The 13,669-nt window shown below is 49.2% G+C and overlaps 3 gene segments (V, D, J or C); all 3 read left to right on the top strand.

The window, feature by feature from the left end:
• Positions 1 to 3,067: 3,067 nt before the first annotated feature.
• On the top strand, positions 3,068 to 3,677 carry LOC128584455 (immunoglobulin lambda variable 4-69-like). The segment is given in 2 exon segments: positions 3,068 to 3,230; positions 3,343 to 3,677. Coding segments are annotated over 2 exon segments (477 nt in total).
• Positions 3,678 to 7,050: 3,373 nt separating this feature from the next.
• LOC128584454 (immunoglobulin lambda variable 5-52-like) lies at positions 7,051 to 10,629 on the top strand. The segment is given in 5 exon segments: positions 7,051 to 7,237; positions 7,478 to 7,513; positions 7,642 to 7,994; positions 10,400 to 10,514; positions 10,616 to 10,629. Coding segments are annotated over 5 exon segments (705 nt in total).
• Positions 10,630 to 11,203: 574 nt separating this feature from the next.
• On the top strand, positions 11,204 to 11,847 carry LOC128584913 (immunoglobulin lambda variable 4-69-like). The segment is given in 2 exon segments: positions 11,204 to 11,376; positions 11,498 to 11,847. Coding segments are annotated over 2 exon segments (477 nt in total).
• The last annotated feature ends 1,822 nt before the right edge of the window (positions 11,848 to 13,669 follow it).

Below are 13,669 nucleotides of genomic sequence, written 5' to 3'. Positions count from 1 at the left end.
CATGCCCTGCCAGCCTCATTTAGAGAAGCCTCCGTGTCCAGGGCCTCGGGGTCACAGAGTGTAACACACCTCTTGGAGACAGGACACAATTATAAGAGGGACTTTACCTAACAAATGCAATCAGTGTAAACTGGTTCTCTGTACCCTCAGTGAATCCCCAAAGATAAAAAAAAAAAAAAATCCTTAGAAATTAGCTTTCCAAAGAAGTGAAAGGCACGCACACTACAAAATATTTGTGAATAAAATTAGAGATTCCTTAAATACATAAAAAGACATCTTGTATTCATGATTAGATGACTAAATGTTGTTACATTATCCCTCTGTATCCAGGGGGACTAACCGTAAATAACAAAAACAACAGATGGTCAAGTGCTTATAGGAAACGTCATAGCAACTACATTTAACCTACACACATCCTAATGCACAGGTCATCTTGGTGTTACTTATAATAAGAAATAAAATGCAGATTGTACGTAAACAGTTGTGCTGTAGATGCCTTTGCATTATTTGTGTTGTTATGTGTTTTGTACACCCTTGATTATGATTGGCCGAATACACAGAGGTGGGGACCCTGGAGAAAGGGGGTCCAATTGACCTGACAAGCAATTCGCAGACTGAAGATCTGTGTTCTTTTCTTCTTTATGGTGTTGTTTACAGAAATAGAAAAGCTGACCCTAGAAGAAACCAGGGGCAAAGAGCTTGAAGCACTCACAGCAGTGTTTAAAGAAGGGGAAAGTTGTAGAATTTCCACTTCACAATTAAAAACTCACTATAAACCTACATTGATCAAAATAGTGCAGAGCAGGGCTGTGGAGCCCCATGATTACGCGGGGCAGCGCTGAGAGCTCAGAACAAATCCATGCATAGTGGTCCACAGAACGTAGAAGGTGAGACAGTGAGTTCTTCAGATCATCAGAAATATTACTGAGATAATTGGATCTATATCATAGATACTAAAAATAAGAAGGAGGGGCACCTGCCTTATACAACGCACAAAAGTAAAGCAAAGTGGATCCAAGATACAAATGCCATAGTTAAAACTAGGAAACACTTAGAAACATATAGAAACAAATCTCAATGAACATGTGGATCTGACAATGTCACACCCTGTCCTTCAGTTCAACTTTTAGGCTGATCCACTGTTCACATCTCCTCACCCTGTTCATGCTTTGAGGCAGAAATTCCTCATTAAAGATAAAAATCTGTCAATGGAGACTTTGAGGGAGACCAAGGGATGTTCATCTGGGCAATGCCCAGCTCAGGGTGGAAAGTCTAAGCAGAGATGTCAGTAGAGTGACAGCCCTGGTTGAATCCTGCTCTGTGACAAGACCAGACACCTGTGCTGTCAGGGGAGGCCGCGTGGGTATGGTCTGCTGTGTGAGGTGTGCTGAGCCAGAGTCGCAGAGGTTAAGCCAGCAGCTGAAATATGGGAGAAAGAGGAAGACTATCGCTCTCTCAGGCAAGTAGCAAAACTCTTTATTTCTCTCCTGCTTATATGGGGGATCTTTACTACCACACTGCACATGCAAATAGTTAATCTATACTCTGCTGACCTCTCAAGAATGCCATCTGGTGTCAGTAAATCTAGCAAATACATAGATAGGATTTTCTAACTATAAGGTAAACATTAATGATACTGAAAAACAAGATGCCAGGTTTGGGGAGTAATTGTTTCTGGTGACCTCAAGGCCAAGTCATATGCTCTGATCTTCTGCTTTCAAGGCCCTTCCAGGAAATTCCTCAGATGTACAGATTCTGCCTGCAGAGTCTGCCTCCTACGTGACTGGCCTCCCAGTCCAAATGGAGAAATATTTATGACAAAGTCCTTTCAATGCGTCGTCATCACAGTGACTGCTTCTGGTCCTTAAAGTCCTCAGGCTAGAATGGTCCTGAGAGAGAAGGTGAATGCAAGGGTCTTAATTAATTGCCGTAACCATTGGCATCTTACTGTGGAGGACATGTGGGAATAGTTTGGAAACACGTGGATCACAAAAAGCAGAATTTAATTATTCCATGTTCTAAAGTCAATAGGAACATGTGAATCAGAGTTAAAAACAAAATTCAGACACCGTTCCTTCAGAAAGAAGCGTCTCTCAAGGTATATTTCTGACTAAGAGCAAAAGGAAGAAACCTTTTTTGTACATTAGTAAATTTATTAGCTTCCATTTTAATACAAGACGTATATGTGATGTAACATCTTTCAAAAATATTAAAAATGTAATTTTTTAAAGGAAGATTCTTATCTGTAAAATATTACATTTAAATCAGTCTCTCTGGCAATATATGTCAAACTTCCAACCCATGGTACTTCCCAAGGTGACCTTATTTATAAGACAATGTCTTTGCAGATGAAATTACTTAAGCTGAGATCATCCATTACTAGGGGTGACCTCCTGGTGAGATGGGCCTGGTTTCCTAAAAAGGTGGTAGTGAGAAGACAGGGGGATGCAGAGAGAATGTCAGGTGCTGATGGAGGCAGAGAAGGGACTCGTGCAGCTGCAAGCCAAGGAGCAGGAGAGAATCCGGGGGAGAGAGAAACAGGCTTCAAGAGCAGCCTAGGAAGTGGGCTCATGGCTGAAGCATCCTGTTCTCAGCTAATGTGCATCTTTTTTCTTGTACAGTTTGTAAAGGAGACAACCCATCCCCTTAATGTGGGGTGAGCTGTGTGTCCTGTCCCCACTGAGGAGACTCAAATGAAAGACTGAGATGAGGTAAGAGCGGCCCTGAGGAGGGGCCTCGCTCTGCCCTTGGGCAGGGAGTAGGCAGGGGTCAAGGCCCTGATGGGGCAGGAGCCTCTGCCAGGATGTTCTGGCATCAGGTCACAGACATGGTGGACCTGGATGTGGGCAGCAGGGGGCGATCTGGAGCTGTAACTGAAGGCTCTTTAGGGCTCAGCTGGGAAACCAGACACCTGGTCCTGGGTTCTGCACAAGACTCTCTGGGGACAGTAACTGAGTATATTCTGGGACATTGGGGAGTCTCAGAAAAGTCCAGCCCAACCGCCCTCCCAGAAGTGACACCCAGCCACTGGGGCTGCACACAGGCCCAGGGAGGGTTGGGCTGAGCAGGGGAAGAGCAGCACATTTGCATGCAGGGCCCCTCTCTCTCCTCTGGGGCTGGAGGGGGGATAAGAGAGACCTGCAGCGTGTCTGCCTCAGCAGAGCTCTGGGGTGTCTGCACCATGGCCTGGACCCCACTCCTCCTCCTCAGCCTCCTCCTTCAGTGCACAGGTCAGGACGGTCCTCAACACCCTGACCTCCCAGCCTACTTCCCACACCCATGCCAGGACTTTCCTTCCGTCCTGTCCTTCCTCCAGGTCATAATGGGTGTCTTTGTTTCCAGGGTCCCTCTCCCAGCCTGTGCTGACTCAGCCGCCCTCTGCATCTGCCTCCCTGGGAGCCTCGGTCAAGCTCACCTGCACCCTGAGCAGTGGGCACAGCAGCTATGACATGTATTGGTATCAGCAACAGCCAGGGAAGGCCCCTCGGTACTTGATGTATGTTACCAGTTCTGGAAGCTCCTACAAGGGGGACGGGGTCCCTGACCGCTTCTCTGGCTCCGGCTCTGGGGCTGACCACTACTTGAACATCTCCAACCTCCAGTCTGAGGACGAAGCTGATTATTACTGTCAGAGCTATGACAGCAGTGGTATTGCTCACAGTGACACAGGGAGATGAGGAAGTGGGACAAAAACCTCAGCCTGCACTTGAGCTTTCTCTATGACAATTTTCAAATTTCAAAATATGTTCCATATGCACAAACTCTACTTGGGAGGACCTTTGGTGTTTAAAATATTTCTATTCTCTCCAAAGGTTTCTGAAGTCTCAGGAAAACCAAAAGCAAAACCCAAAGCCCCCAGATGACACTGAAATGTTGCCTGTTTATCCGAATGTGTTTGAACCACTGCCTGTGGGGCTGGCCTTGTACAGGATGTGGAAAATGAGCCTCTCCTGGCTCACGTGCTCGTCAGTTCCCAGGGACCATCTCAGCAGGTGGACAGTCCCGCAGCATGGACTGTGCCCTTCCAGTTGTCACAGCAGAGACCTCCCCTTCCCTCCCAGTCACCTGTGCTCAGGGCTGCCTGAGGCTACTGATGTCCCAGGGACCAGACAGTGGGGTGTTAAATGCAGCTGAGGACATGGGTCAGGGAGGAATTCCAGGCACACAGCTGGCCGGGCTCACTCATGGGTTCCTGCAGTTGTAGATGTCACATCAAGATAGAGGGTTGGGGTGGGGACAGCTATGGGGCTGAGGAAGCAAACACCTTGTGGGAGGTGAGAGGGGAAAGGGAGGCTCCACCTCTGCCTGGAAATGCTGAGCCTGCTCCAGGGGAATTGGGGGAAGTAGGTGCCATGAATGTGACTTTCCTACAGCTGATCCCACTCAGGAATATGGGAACCCATGGGTGGGGTTCCTTGAGCCCACAGGCACTAACTTTTGTCCTCCCGTCTCCTGCCTCATTAGAGCTTTTTAACAGTCCAGACTGATTGTGGATCTGTGTGATATCAGGGAGGAGAAACTCCCCAACATGTCCCTGTGTCACCATCCGTGGGAAGCTTATGTATGATTTGCCCAGGTCCTAAAGTTAGTTTCTACTGCACAGAGAGTGATGCAGACCATGAGTCTGGTAGGGACCATGGAGGATGGTGACCCAAAATTCTAAGGTAGAAACCCTGACTTTGTGACTAGACAGGGGTCTTCGGGTATCCGAGGTTTAGCCTGATTCTCCTTTGTCACCATGGCCTCCTTGACACCTCTCACCTCAGGCTGACCGTCACTGTTAGAGCCGATTACAACCCAGTGCCACCACAAACTCCCATCCATGGGAGAGTGACACAGGGATGAATCCCTCATGTTCCCCTCAAATCTATCCCTCCCTGGTCCCCACCTTGTACCAGCCTCTGCTCAGGTTGTGGCTTCTGCTGTCACTGCTCCCAGAAAGCCTGAGGCTCTGACCTTGGCACATCTTCATGGGGTCAATGAGAATCCCACCTTCCTTCAATGGCTTCTCTGTGCAAGTAGAACTTGTCTCTAGAGGCTGTAAGAGCCCCCCACATTGGAGAGGAGTATGGTGAGGAAGAGAAATGCAGCTTAGACCGGACACACCCATGACCCCTCTGCCCAGCCCCCTAGATGTTGACCTCACTGGCCTGGGCTTTGTGAATCATTCCCTGACCTCTGAAGCTTTAGGGAATCTGGGTCCTCTTTATCCCCAGAGTGTGACCCCAGGGGACTCCTGGGTTCCAGGTGCACATGAGCCCTCCCTGTAAGGAGATGGCTCTGGGACTCCTCACACTTACCTTCCCGACGTTAATCCCCAGGAACCTGAGTCTCTCCTCTCTCTGTTTCCTTAGTCAAGATGATGCTGGAATGCACCTCAGTTTGGGGGGGTCTAAGGGATAAAAGCACAGCCCACAGAGAGCTGTCACCTTGTCCAGCATCTACCAAGAGCCACCACGGGAGCTGCTCTCTGCACCCTGCTCCTTCCTGCAACATAATGGGCCCCTGGACCCTGGAATTTTCTGCACCATCCGGTCTTTAATCCTCCACTGTCAACGTGGAACCAGAGGCTGGGTGGAGGGAGGAGTGAGCATCTAATAGGCAGACAGTGTCTGTCTAGGATTGCCAGCAAGCACTTCCAGCAGTGTGTTCAGACAGAATCTCCAACTCCACGTCTGCCCCTCAGGAACTGACTGTGACAGTGAAGTCTGACCCTGAGGGACCTGTAGGCTCAGCATCTGCAGGGCCTGGCTCTGAGTTGGCCTAGGGCTGGTGCAGAAGGGAAGTGAGAGAGAGGCTCAGCCATGGGGGACCCAGGCCCCGATGTCCTGTCAGGGGCTGAACTCTCTGCAGAGACAGCCTTAGCGGGCTGAGGTCCAGGGTTATGTGCAAAAGCAAACTGAGTGAGCCCAGGGAGGCCAGAGGACAGGTGTGGGGCAGATGTGGTAATGGGGGTTCAGCATGAAGAAAAGATTGTTCTTTGTGACCCTTAGTGAGAGGACACATGGGGACTAGAGCTGTGACAAAGAGGAGACCTGGCAGGTTCTGAGCTTTTGAGTTGAAGACAACCTGGGCCTGCAGATTTGAACATCAGCCACAGGGAGAAGCCAAGGACCTTTGCATTCATCTTGTTCCGCAGCACAACTGTCACAACCACAAATGGTCCACGCAACATCATTAAAACAGTGAGACAGTGAATACAGGGGAAAGCATTCTTCTAAATAATAAACAATCTTTTTGACAGCTAAGACAAAATCCTGATGTGGAGTGCATCCAAAAAAATGTAGGAAACTAGAACCTAGAAAGATAAAGATCATTCATAAAATAAAAAAAACACCTACTATTCATTAGTGAATATTAAGCCTACTCCATCTGCTACTTTTTCACAAATACTAAATTAAAACAGTGAGACAGTGAATACAGGGGAAAACATTCTGTCTAAATTTTGGACAATCTTTTTGACAGCTAAGACAAAATCCCGATGTGGAGGTTATCCAAAAAAATGTAGGAAACTAGAACCTAGAAAGATAAAGATCATTTATAGAATAAAAAAATCAACTAATATTCATTAGTGAATATTAAGCCTACTTCATCTGCTACTTTTTCACAAATAGTAAATCATATCTAAGCCTTATCAAAATTCTAAAAGAATCAGTTGACCTGAAGGCTTCCATGGAATATTTGCTGCATTCCGTCTTGTAAAAAGGTGACTAAGTGTTATTTCCTAGGAAATCGCCTTCTTATCCTACTGTGTGAACAGCCCCTACACATGCTCGAAGCCATCTCAACTATGACAGCACCTGTGATGCTCAGCCTGGTGGTACATGTGAGTCATTAAGCTTTTTCTATCTGGCAGTGCAGATACCTCTGAAGACTTGTATATGTAAATATTTTTACCTCCTATCACACAAGATTCCTCCTGGGAGTGAGGATCTACAGCAGTAAGTGCAACAGTTCAGAATCACCCAACGTAGGGCTCAGATGATGGGAGTGTGGACAGACAGAGACTGGGGAGCTGCAGAGACCAGCTGGGCCCCTGTTGTCTGGACCATGGGGAGCTGTGTGCTGAGAACAGCAGGGGGCGCTGGGGGACTGCCCCGTGAACCATACACACCTGCTCAGGAAGGACCAGTCACTCCAAGGAGCCTGGGCCTCAGGGATGGGCCTGTGCTCACTGATGGGAACTCAGAAGCTGTGTCCTCTCTGGCCTGGCACAGTCCCCTGACCAGGGACCTTTGTATGGTCTCAGCAAGTGCTTCCTCCCAGGGCTCCCCCAAGGGCCAAAGCAAACATCCCCCCTCCTCAGTCTGCAGGGAGAGCTGAGCCCCAGCCCAGGGTCAGGGAGAGGCTGGGCAGTCTCTCGATGGAAACACATTTGCATGAGCAGCCCCTCCTGTGCAGAGTATGGGGAGAAAAGGGGGCCTGGGACAGCCCAGCCCCACTGTGGGGACCAGGGCTGTGTCCTCCGTGGCCTGAGCTCCTGTCCTCCTTGTGCTCCTGTCTCACTACTCAGGTAGGGACAGGCTTCAGAGGACAGGGACAGCCCTCATAGGACAGGAACAGCCCCTATAATGACTCTGGATCTTCTGGCAAAGATTCCATGGACTCCGCCCTGGTGAGCGCTTGTGTCTGTGTTTGCAGGTTCCCTCTCCCAGCCTGGGCTGACTCAGCCGCCCTCCCTCTCTGCCTCTCCTGGAGCATCAGCCAGACTTACCTGCACCCTGAGCAGTGGCTTCAGTGTTGGGAACTTCTGGATACGCTGGTATCAGCAGAATCCAGGGAGTCCTTTATGGTATCTCCTGAGTTCCAAGTCAGACTCAGATAAGCACCAGGGCTACGGAGTCCCCAACCGCTTCTCTGGATCCAAAGATGTGTCGGCCAATGCAGGGATCCTGCACATCTCTGGGCTGCAGGCCGAGGACGAGGCTGACTATTACTGTGGTACATATCATGGCAATTCTGACAGTTACACAGTGCTTCAGCCACACGAAGAAGTGAGACTAAAATACCCCTACTCTCCTGGCCTGGTGCAGTCCCCCCTTGGTGGTGACTGTGACCATGTCCAGCTCAGGGATGACGTTTCCAGTGATTGTCCTCAGGGAGCAGACCTGACAATGGCACATCCTTTTCTTCAGCTAAACTTTCAGATTGATCCACTGCTCATATCTTTTCCCTCTACTAATATTTTCACAGGCAGAAATATTTTCACAGAGATAAAACTTTCTCAGTAGAAACCTTGTAGGAATGAAAATAGTTTGATTGCAGCACATACAGCTGAGGAGCCAGGAGTGACTCAGAGATGCTCCCATCTGAGAGCCTTGACCTGGCCTCTAGGATATGACACCACCCTGCAGGAAAGAGTTTTATTCTCTACTGTAGCAATATACCACCACAACATTTAAGATAAGAATAAAACACTACAATTTACAATAATATCACTATGAAACACTTAACTGTATATCTGAGAAAAATTGAAATTACTATAAACTGAAAATTATGAAATCTTGTGAAAAATTAAATAAATTTTAAATTAATTCATAGGAATACTTTTGGCTTTGAAAAACTCATTGTGGTTAATATGATGATTCTTCCCGTATTGATCTGAAGATTCACCTTGAGGCTCCTAAAGTACATGTGCAGAGAATGATGAGTAGGAAATATCAGTAGGAAATAAAAACATAAAAGGTCAATAAAGACAATGATGAAACTCAGCCCTAGGGACGACCCTGCCCAATCCACTGTTACTGATTGTGTCTGGGGCATGGTAGGGTGGGAGGGTGGTTTGAAGTCCAGGAGCTCAGATTTCATTCTGGATGACCAGCTGAGTCCAGGGAGGACAGTGCCAGTCAGAGCAGAGGCCCAGGTCATGTGCACCCTGCCCCACAGGTCTGATTATGAGACCCGTGATTTCCTATTTGGCTGTTTCTGGTGTTGAAAGGAAAGTCTCACGTTTCTGATGCTGCTTCTGCTCAGAATGGGCAGCTTGCCTGAAGCTCTTCCTGGTCACTGGCAGTCACTTCAAGTGGAGGAGGGTCAGCAATCCAGCGTGGCAGTGATACTCTAACTGCCACACACCCAGGCCTGGTCTTTTCACTGCTGCTACTGCACACAGTTTACAGGTCTGTGGCAGTTGGAACCCCTGGCCCTCCCACAGGCTCTGAGAGTCCCCAGGGGGCTCGCTGCTGGGGGAGAAGACCCCCAATGACTCACACAGGAGACATGAATTCGTGTCACTTAGGCAGGCAAAAAGTGTTCCCAGGGCTGAGGTCAGTTCTGGAGAAGTCTCCATTGCTGGGGCAGGATGTGGAGACCTGCTGCAGCTCATCCTTCAGGCTCAAAGTTTCCAGAATAAATGCAGGACATAGGTCACTAAGTGTACGTGCGGAGCTGATCTGGTGAAGACATCACTTCAGAGCCAAAGTGCGTTTCCCCTTCCTCAAGTCATAAGCATCACTGGGGCATATGTGGCCACCTTCAAAGAGGAAGATTGTGACACAGGTGAGAGAGACATGAGGCTTCAGGACCATTTCAGCAGATGGAAAACAGACTGTCAGAAACTTTATTTTCAATACAATTTGACTGACTTCGAAATCTGAAACTAAATCCTTACAAATGCAAAGTGTCTCATTTCTTCCCAAAGTGACAAAATGAAAACCAACAGAGAAAACTAATAAACAAACACTGGGGGATATTTCAGTTCTATTGACAAAACCTCCAGGAGTCTCATAATATAATATCCAAAATGTCTTAGATACAATTAGAATCACTTGTCATATCAAGAACATGGAAAACTACAACGTGAATGAGGAAAACAGGATCCACAGACATAGACATTGAGATGATCCGGGTGATGAAATTGTATGGCAGATGCATGTAAGTCGGCAATTGTACAATTCCTTTCATCAGCTATTTCAGATATTTTTGAAACAAATGGCAAAGGATAAAAATGCAGAAAAATGTAGAAGTCATAAAAACGAAATGGAAGTTATAGAACAAAAAGTTTTATTGAAATAAAATGGCTTTTTAATAGAACATTCTGTAAAGACTCAAGTACAAGTAAATGTGAAACTAAAATTCAGACACTGGGGAAGATGCTTCACTCAAGTGGAGAAGAACGAATGACAGTTACCTCAACCCAGCAGGGGGAGCTGTGGGTCTTCTCAGGGCTGAGCCAGGGCTGGAAAACACGCAAATGCTCGAATTTAATGCTCCCTGGGCCTGAGCTCACTGGCCTGAGTTGGAGGGGACAGCAGGTGCTTCCTCCTAAGGGGCTCACAGCACCCAGCCTGCCTGACAATGTTACTGCTCCCTGGATTTGGGAGACCCAGAATCAGATGGTGCTGGCGCTGTTGGTGAAGGGCTCATATTCCCATAATGCACAACCCAACCCACCTCGCAGAGAGCTGAGGAGGAGATCAAAGAACCATCCCAGAGTCCAGAAACAGTGTGGGTCTGGAGGATTGTTGGAAAGTCCACACCATGGCCTGGACTCTTCCTCCTCACTCTTTGCCCAGGTACAAAAAGATTTCTGAGACAATCCTTTAAAGGGGTCCCTCTGTCTTCCTTCCTCAGTCCTGTCACGTGTCTGATTTTTGTTTCTGGGTTCTGTTTTCAGGCTGTGATGACTGATAGAGTGTTTTGACCTCCCCACTCTGCTCCCTGTGTGTGATCTCCTGAGTGATCCAGTGGGGACAGAGAAACAGGCTTCAAGAGTAGCCTGGGAAGTGGGATCATGGCTGAACTGTCCTGTTCTTAGCTAATGGACATCTTAATTCATGTACAGTTTGTGTATGAGACATCCCATCCCCTTAATGAGGGCTGAGTTGTGTGTCCTGTTCCTACTGAGGAGCCAGAACTAGAAAATGAAGGACTGAGATGAGGTAGGAGCTGCCCTGAGGAGGAAGGAGCCTCACTGTGCCCTTAGGCGGGGAGTGGGCAGTGATCAAGGCCCTGGTGTGGGCAGAAGCCTCTCTCGGGACCCCCTGGGTTCTGGTCACAGACATGCTGGACTTGGAAGTTGGCATGACACTGAGGGTTCTGTGGGGATCAGCTGGGAACACAGACTCCTGGCCCTGGGCTCTGCTAAGGGCTCGCTGGTGCTAGTAGCTGTGTTCACTCTTGATCCCTAGGGGAACCTCCACAAAAGCACAGGCCAGCCTCCCTCCCAGAAATGACACCCAGCCAGTGAGGCTGCACACAGGCCCAGGGAGGGTTGGACTGGGCAGCACATTTGCATGCAGGGCCCCTCTCTCTCCTCTGGGGCTGGAGGGGGGATAAGAGAGACCTGCAGCCTGTCTGCCTCAGCAGAGCTCTGGGGTGTCTGCACCATGGCCTGGATTCCGCACCTCCTCCTCACCCTCCTCCTTCACTGCACAGGTCAGGATGATCCTCAGCACCCTGACCCCCCAGCCCACTGACACCTCCTCCCACATCCATGCCAGGACTGTCCTTCCCTCCTGTCCTTCCTCCAGGTCATAATGGGTGTCTGTGTTTCCAGGGTCCCTCTCCCAGCCTGTGCTGACTCAGCCGCCCTCTGCATCTGCCTCCCTGAGAGCCTCAGTCAAGCTCACCTGCACCCTGAGCAGTGCGTACAGTGACTACTACATTGCATGGCACCAGCAGCAGCCAGGGAAGGCCCCTCGGTTCTTGATGTGGATTAGCAGTGCTGGGAGCAGCAGCAAGGGGGACGGGATCTCTGACCGCTTCTCTGGCTCCGGCTCTGGGGCTGACCGCTACTTGACCATCTCCAACCTCCAGTCTGAGGACGAGGCTGATTATTACTGTCAGAGCTATGACAGCAGTGGTATTGCTCACAGTGACACGGGCAGATGAGGAAGTGGGACAAAAACCTCAGTCTGATTAATGTCTTGTTCTATGACAATTTTCAGACTTTAAAATACGTACCATATAAACAAACTCTCCTTGGAAGCACATTGGATTTAAAATCTTTCCACTCTATCTTCCCTTCAACGGTTCTGAAGTCTCAGGAAAACTGAAAGCAAAAACAAACCCCTGTGCTGACACTGAAATGTTGCCTGTGTATCTAAATGTGCTAAACCCAGTGTCTGCTGGGCTGCTTGTTTTCTTCAAAGGTGGAAAATGAGCCTCTTCCGACTCACATGTTGGTCAGTACCCAGGGACCATCTCAGCAGGTGGACAGTCCTACAGCATGAACTGTGGCCTTCTGGTTGTCAAGCAGAGACCTCCCATTCCCTCCCAGTCACCTGTGCTCAGGGCTGCCTGAGGCTCCCAATCTCCCTACATTGTGGTGACCAGACAATGGGAAGTGATTTCCTGCCTGAGGACATAGGTCAGGGAGGAATTCCAGGCATAGAGGTGGCCTGGCTCACTCATGGGTACTCACAGCTTTAGCTGTCACATCAGGACAGAGGGGTAGCTATGGGGACAACAATGGCTGTGAGGTCAGCAATGTCCTTGTGTGAGGTGAGAGGGGAAGGGGAGGCTCCTCCTCTGCTGTGAAATGCTGAGCCTGCTCCAGGGGAGTTGGGGGACGCAGGTCCCATGAATGTGAGTTTCCTACACCTGATCCCATTCAGGGACATTGGGACCCCAAGGGTGGGTTTCCTGAGCCCAAAGAAACTAACTGTGGTCCTTTCAACAGTTTGGGCTTTGAGGAGGAAGGTGTGTTTGAGGGGCATAAGGGAGCAGAAACTTCTCTGTGCATGTATCACCCACCTGTCCCCAGCAGCTTGTGACGTGCCCGTATCCTGAGCTGATCCCACTCAGGGACATGGGGACCCCATGGGTGGATTTCCTGAGCCCAAAAGGTACTGACTTTGGTCCTTTCTACCTGTGTCCAAGGGACATAGGGGAGCAGAAACTTCTCTGTTCATGTATCACCCACCTGCCCCCAGTAGCTTGTGACGTGCCCGTATCCTGAGTCACCTTCTCCTGCACAGGGTGCTGCACACACTTTCACAGTGACCACGGAGACTGGTGCCCAGGCTTCCAGGAAGAACCTCTCACTTTATAACCTAGCAAAGGAGTGATGGACTTTCGGGGGCACCAACCAGATTCTCCTTTGTCAGCACAACCTCCATGACACCCCTGGGCTCCAGGCTGAGGGTCAGGCTGATCATCACTGTCACAACTGATTAAAACCAGATGCCACCAAGAGCTCCCATCCACGGGGAGTGAGACAAGAATCTTCCCTCCACGCCCTTCATTGGATCCATCCCGTGGCCCTTCCTGCTCAGGTTGTGGCTGTTGCTGTTACTTGTGCTTCCAGGAGGTCTGATCTCTCAACTAGGCTACTATTTCTCTAATCCAGGGCAATAAAACCCTTTCTTACTGTCCTTTCAATGCCCATAGAACATTCGTTTCCTGAGATAAGAACCCCACCATGTGTGGGTGGGGCAACAGGGAGAAGGGACCTGGGGCACCTGCCATGTCACACAAGCTGCCCCAGGTCCCTTCCGTCCAGACCCCACATGGCACCTGCACCTGGCTCAGACTTCTGCATTATTCTCTGATCTCTGAAATCCTGGGGAACCTGTGTCCTCTTCCTCTTCATAGTGTGTCCACAGGGAGCTCCTGGATCCTCACACGCACGATGAACGATCCCCAAAAGGAGATGGCTCTGGGGCTCATCACTGCTCACCTTCCCTTCTTGTTTTATTTGTTTGTATTTATTTATTTATGTTTCATG

The sequence above is a fragment of the Nycticebus coucang genome, chromosome 4 (genome assembly GCF_027406575.1).
Source record: "Nycticebus coucang isolate mNycCou1 chromosome 4, mNycCou1.pri, whole genome shotgun sequence".
Classification (NCBI taxonomy): domain Eukaryota; kingdom Metazoa; phylum Chordata; class Mammalia; order Primates; family Lorisidae; genus Nycticebus; species Nycticebus coucang.
The sequence above is the reverse complement of the archived record's forward strand: the minus strand, read 5'-3'. Positions and strand labels throughout refer to the sequence as shown.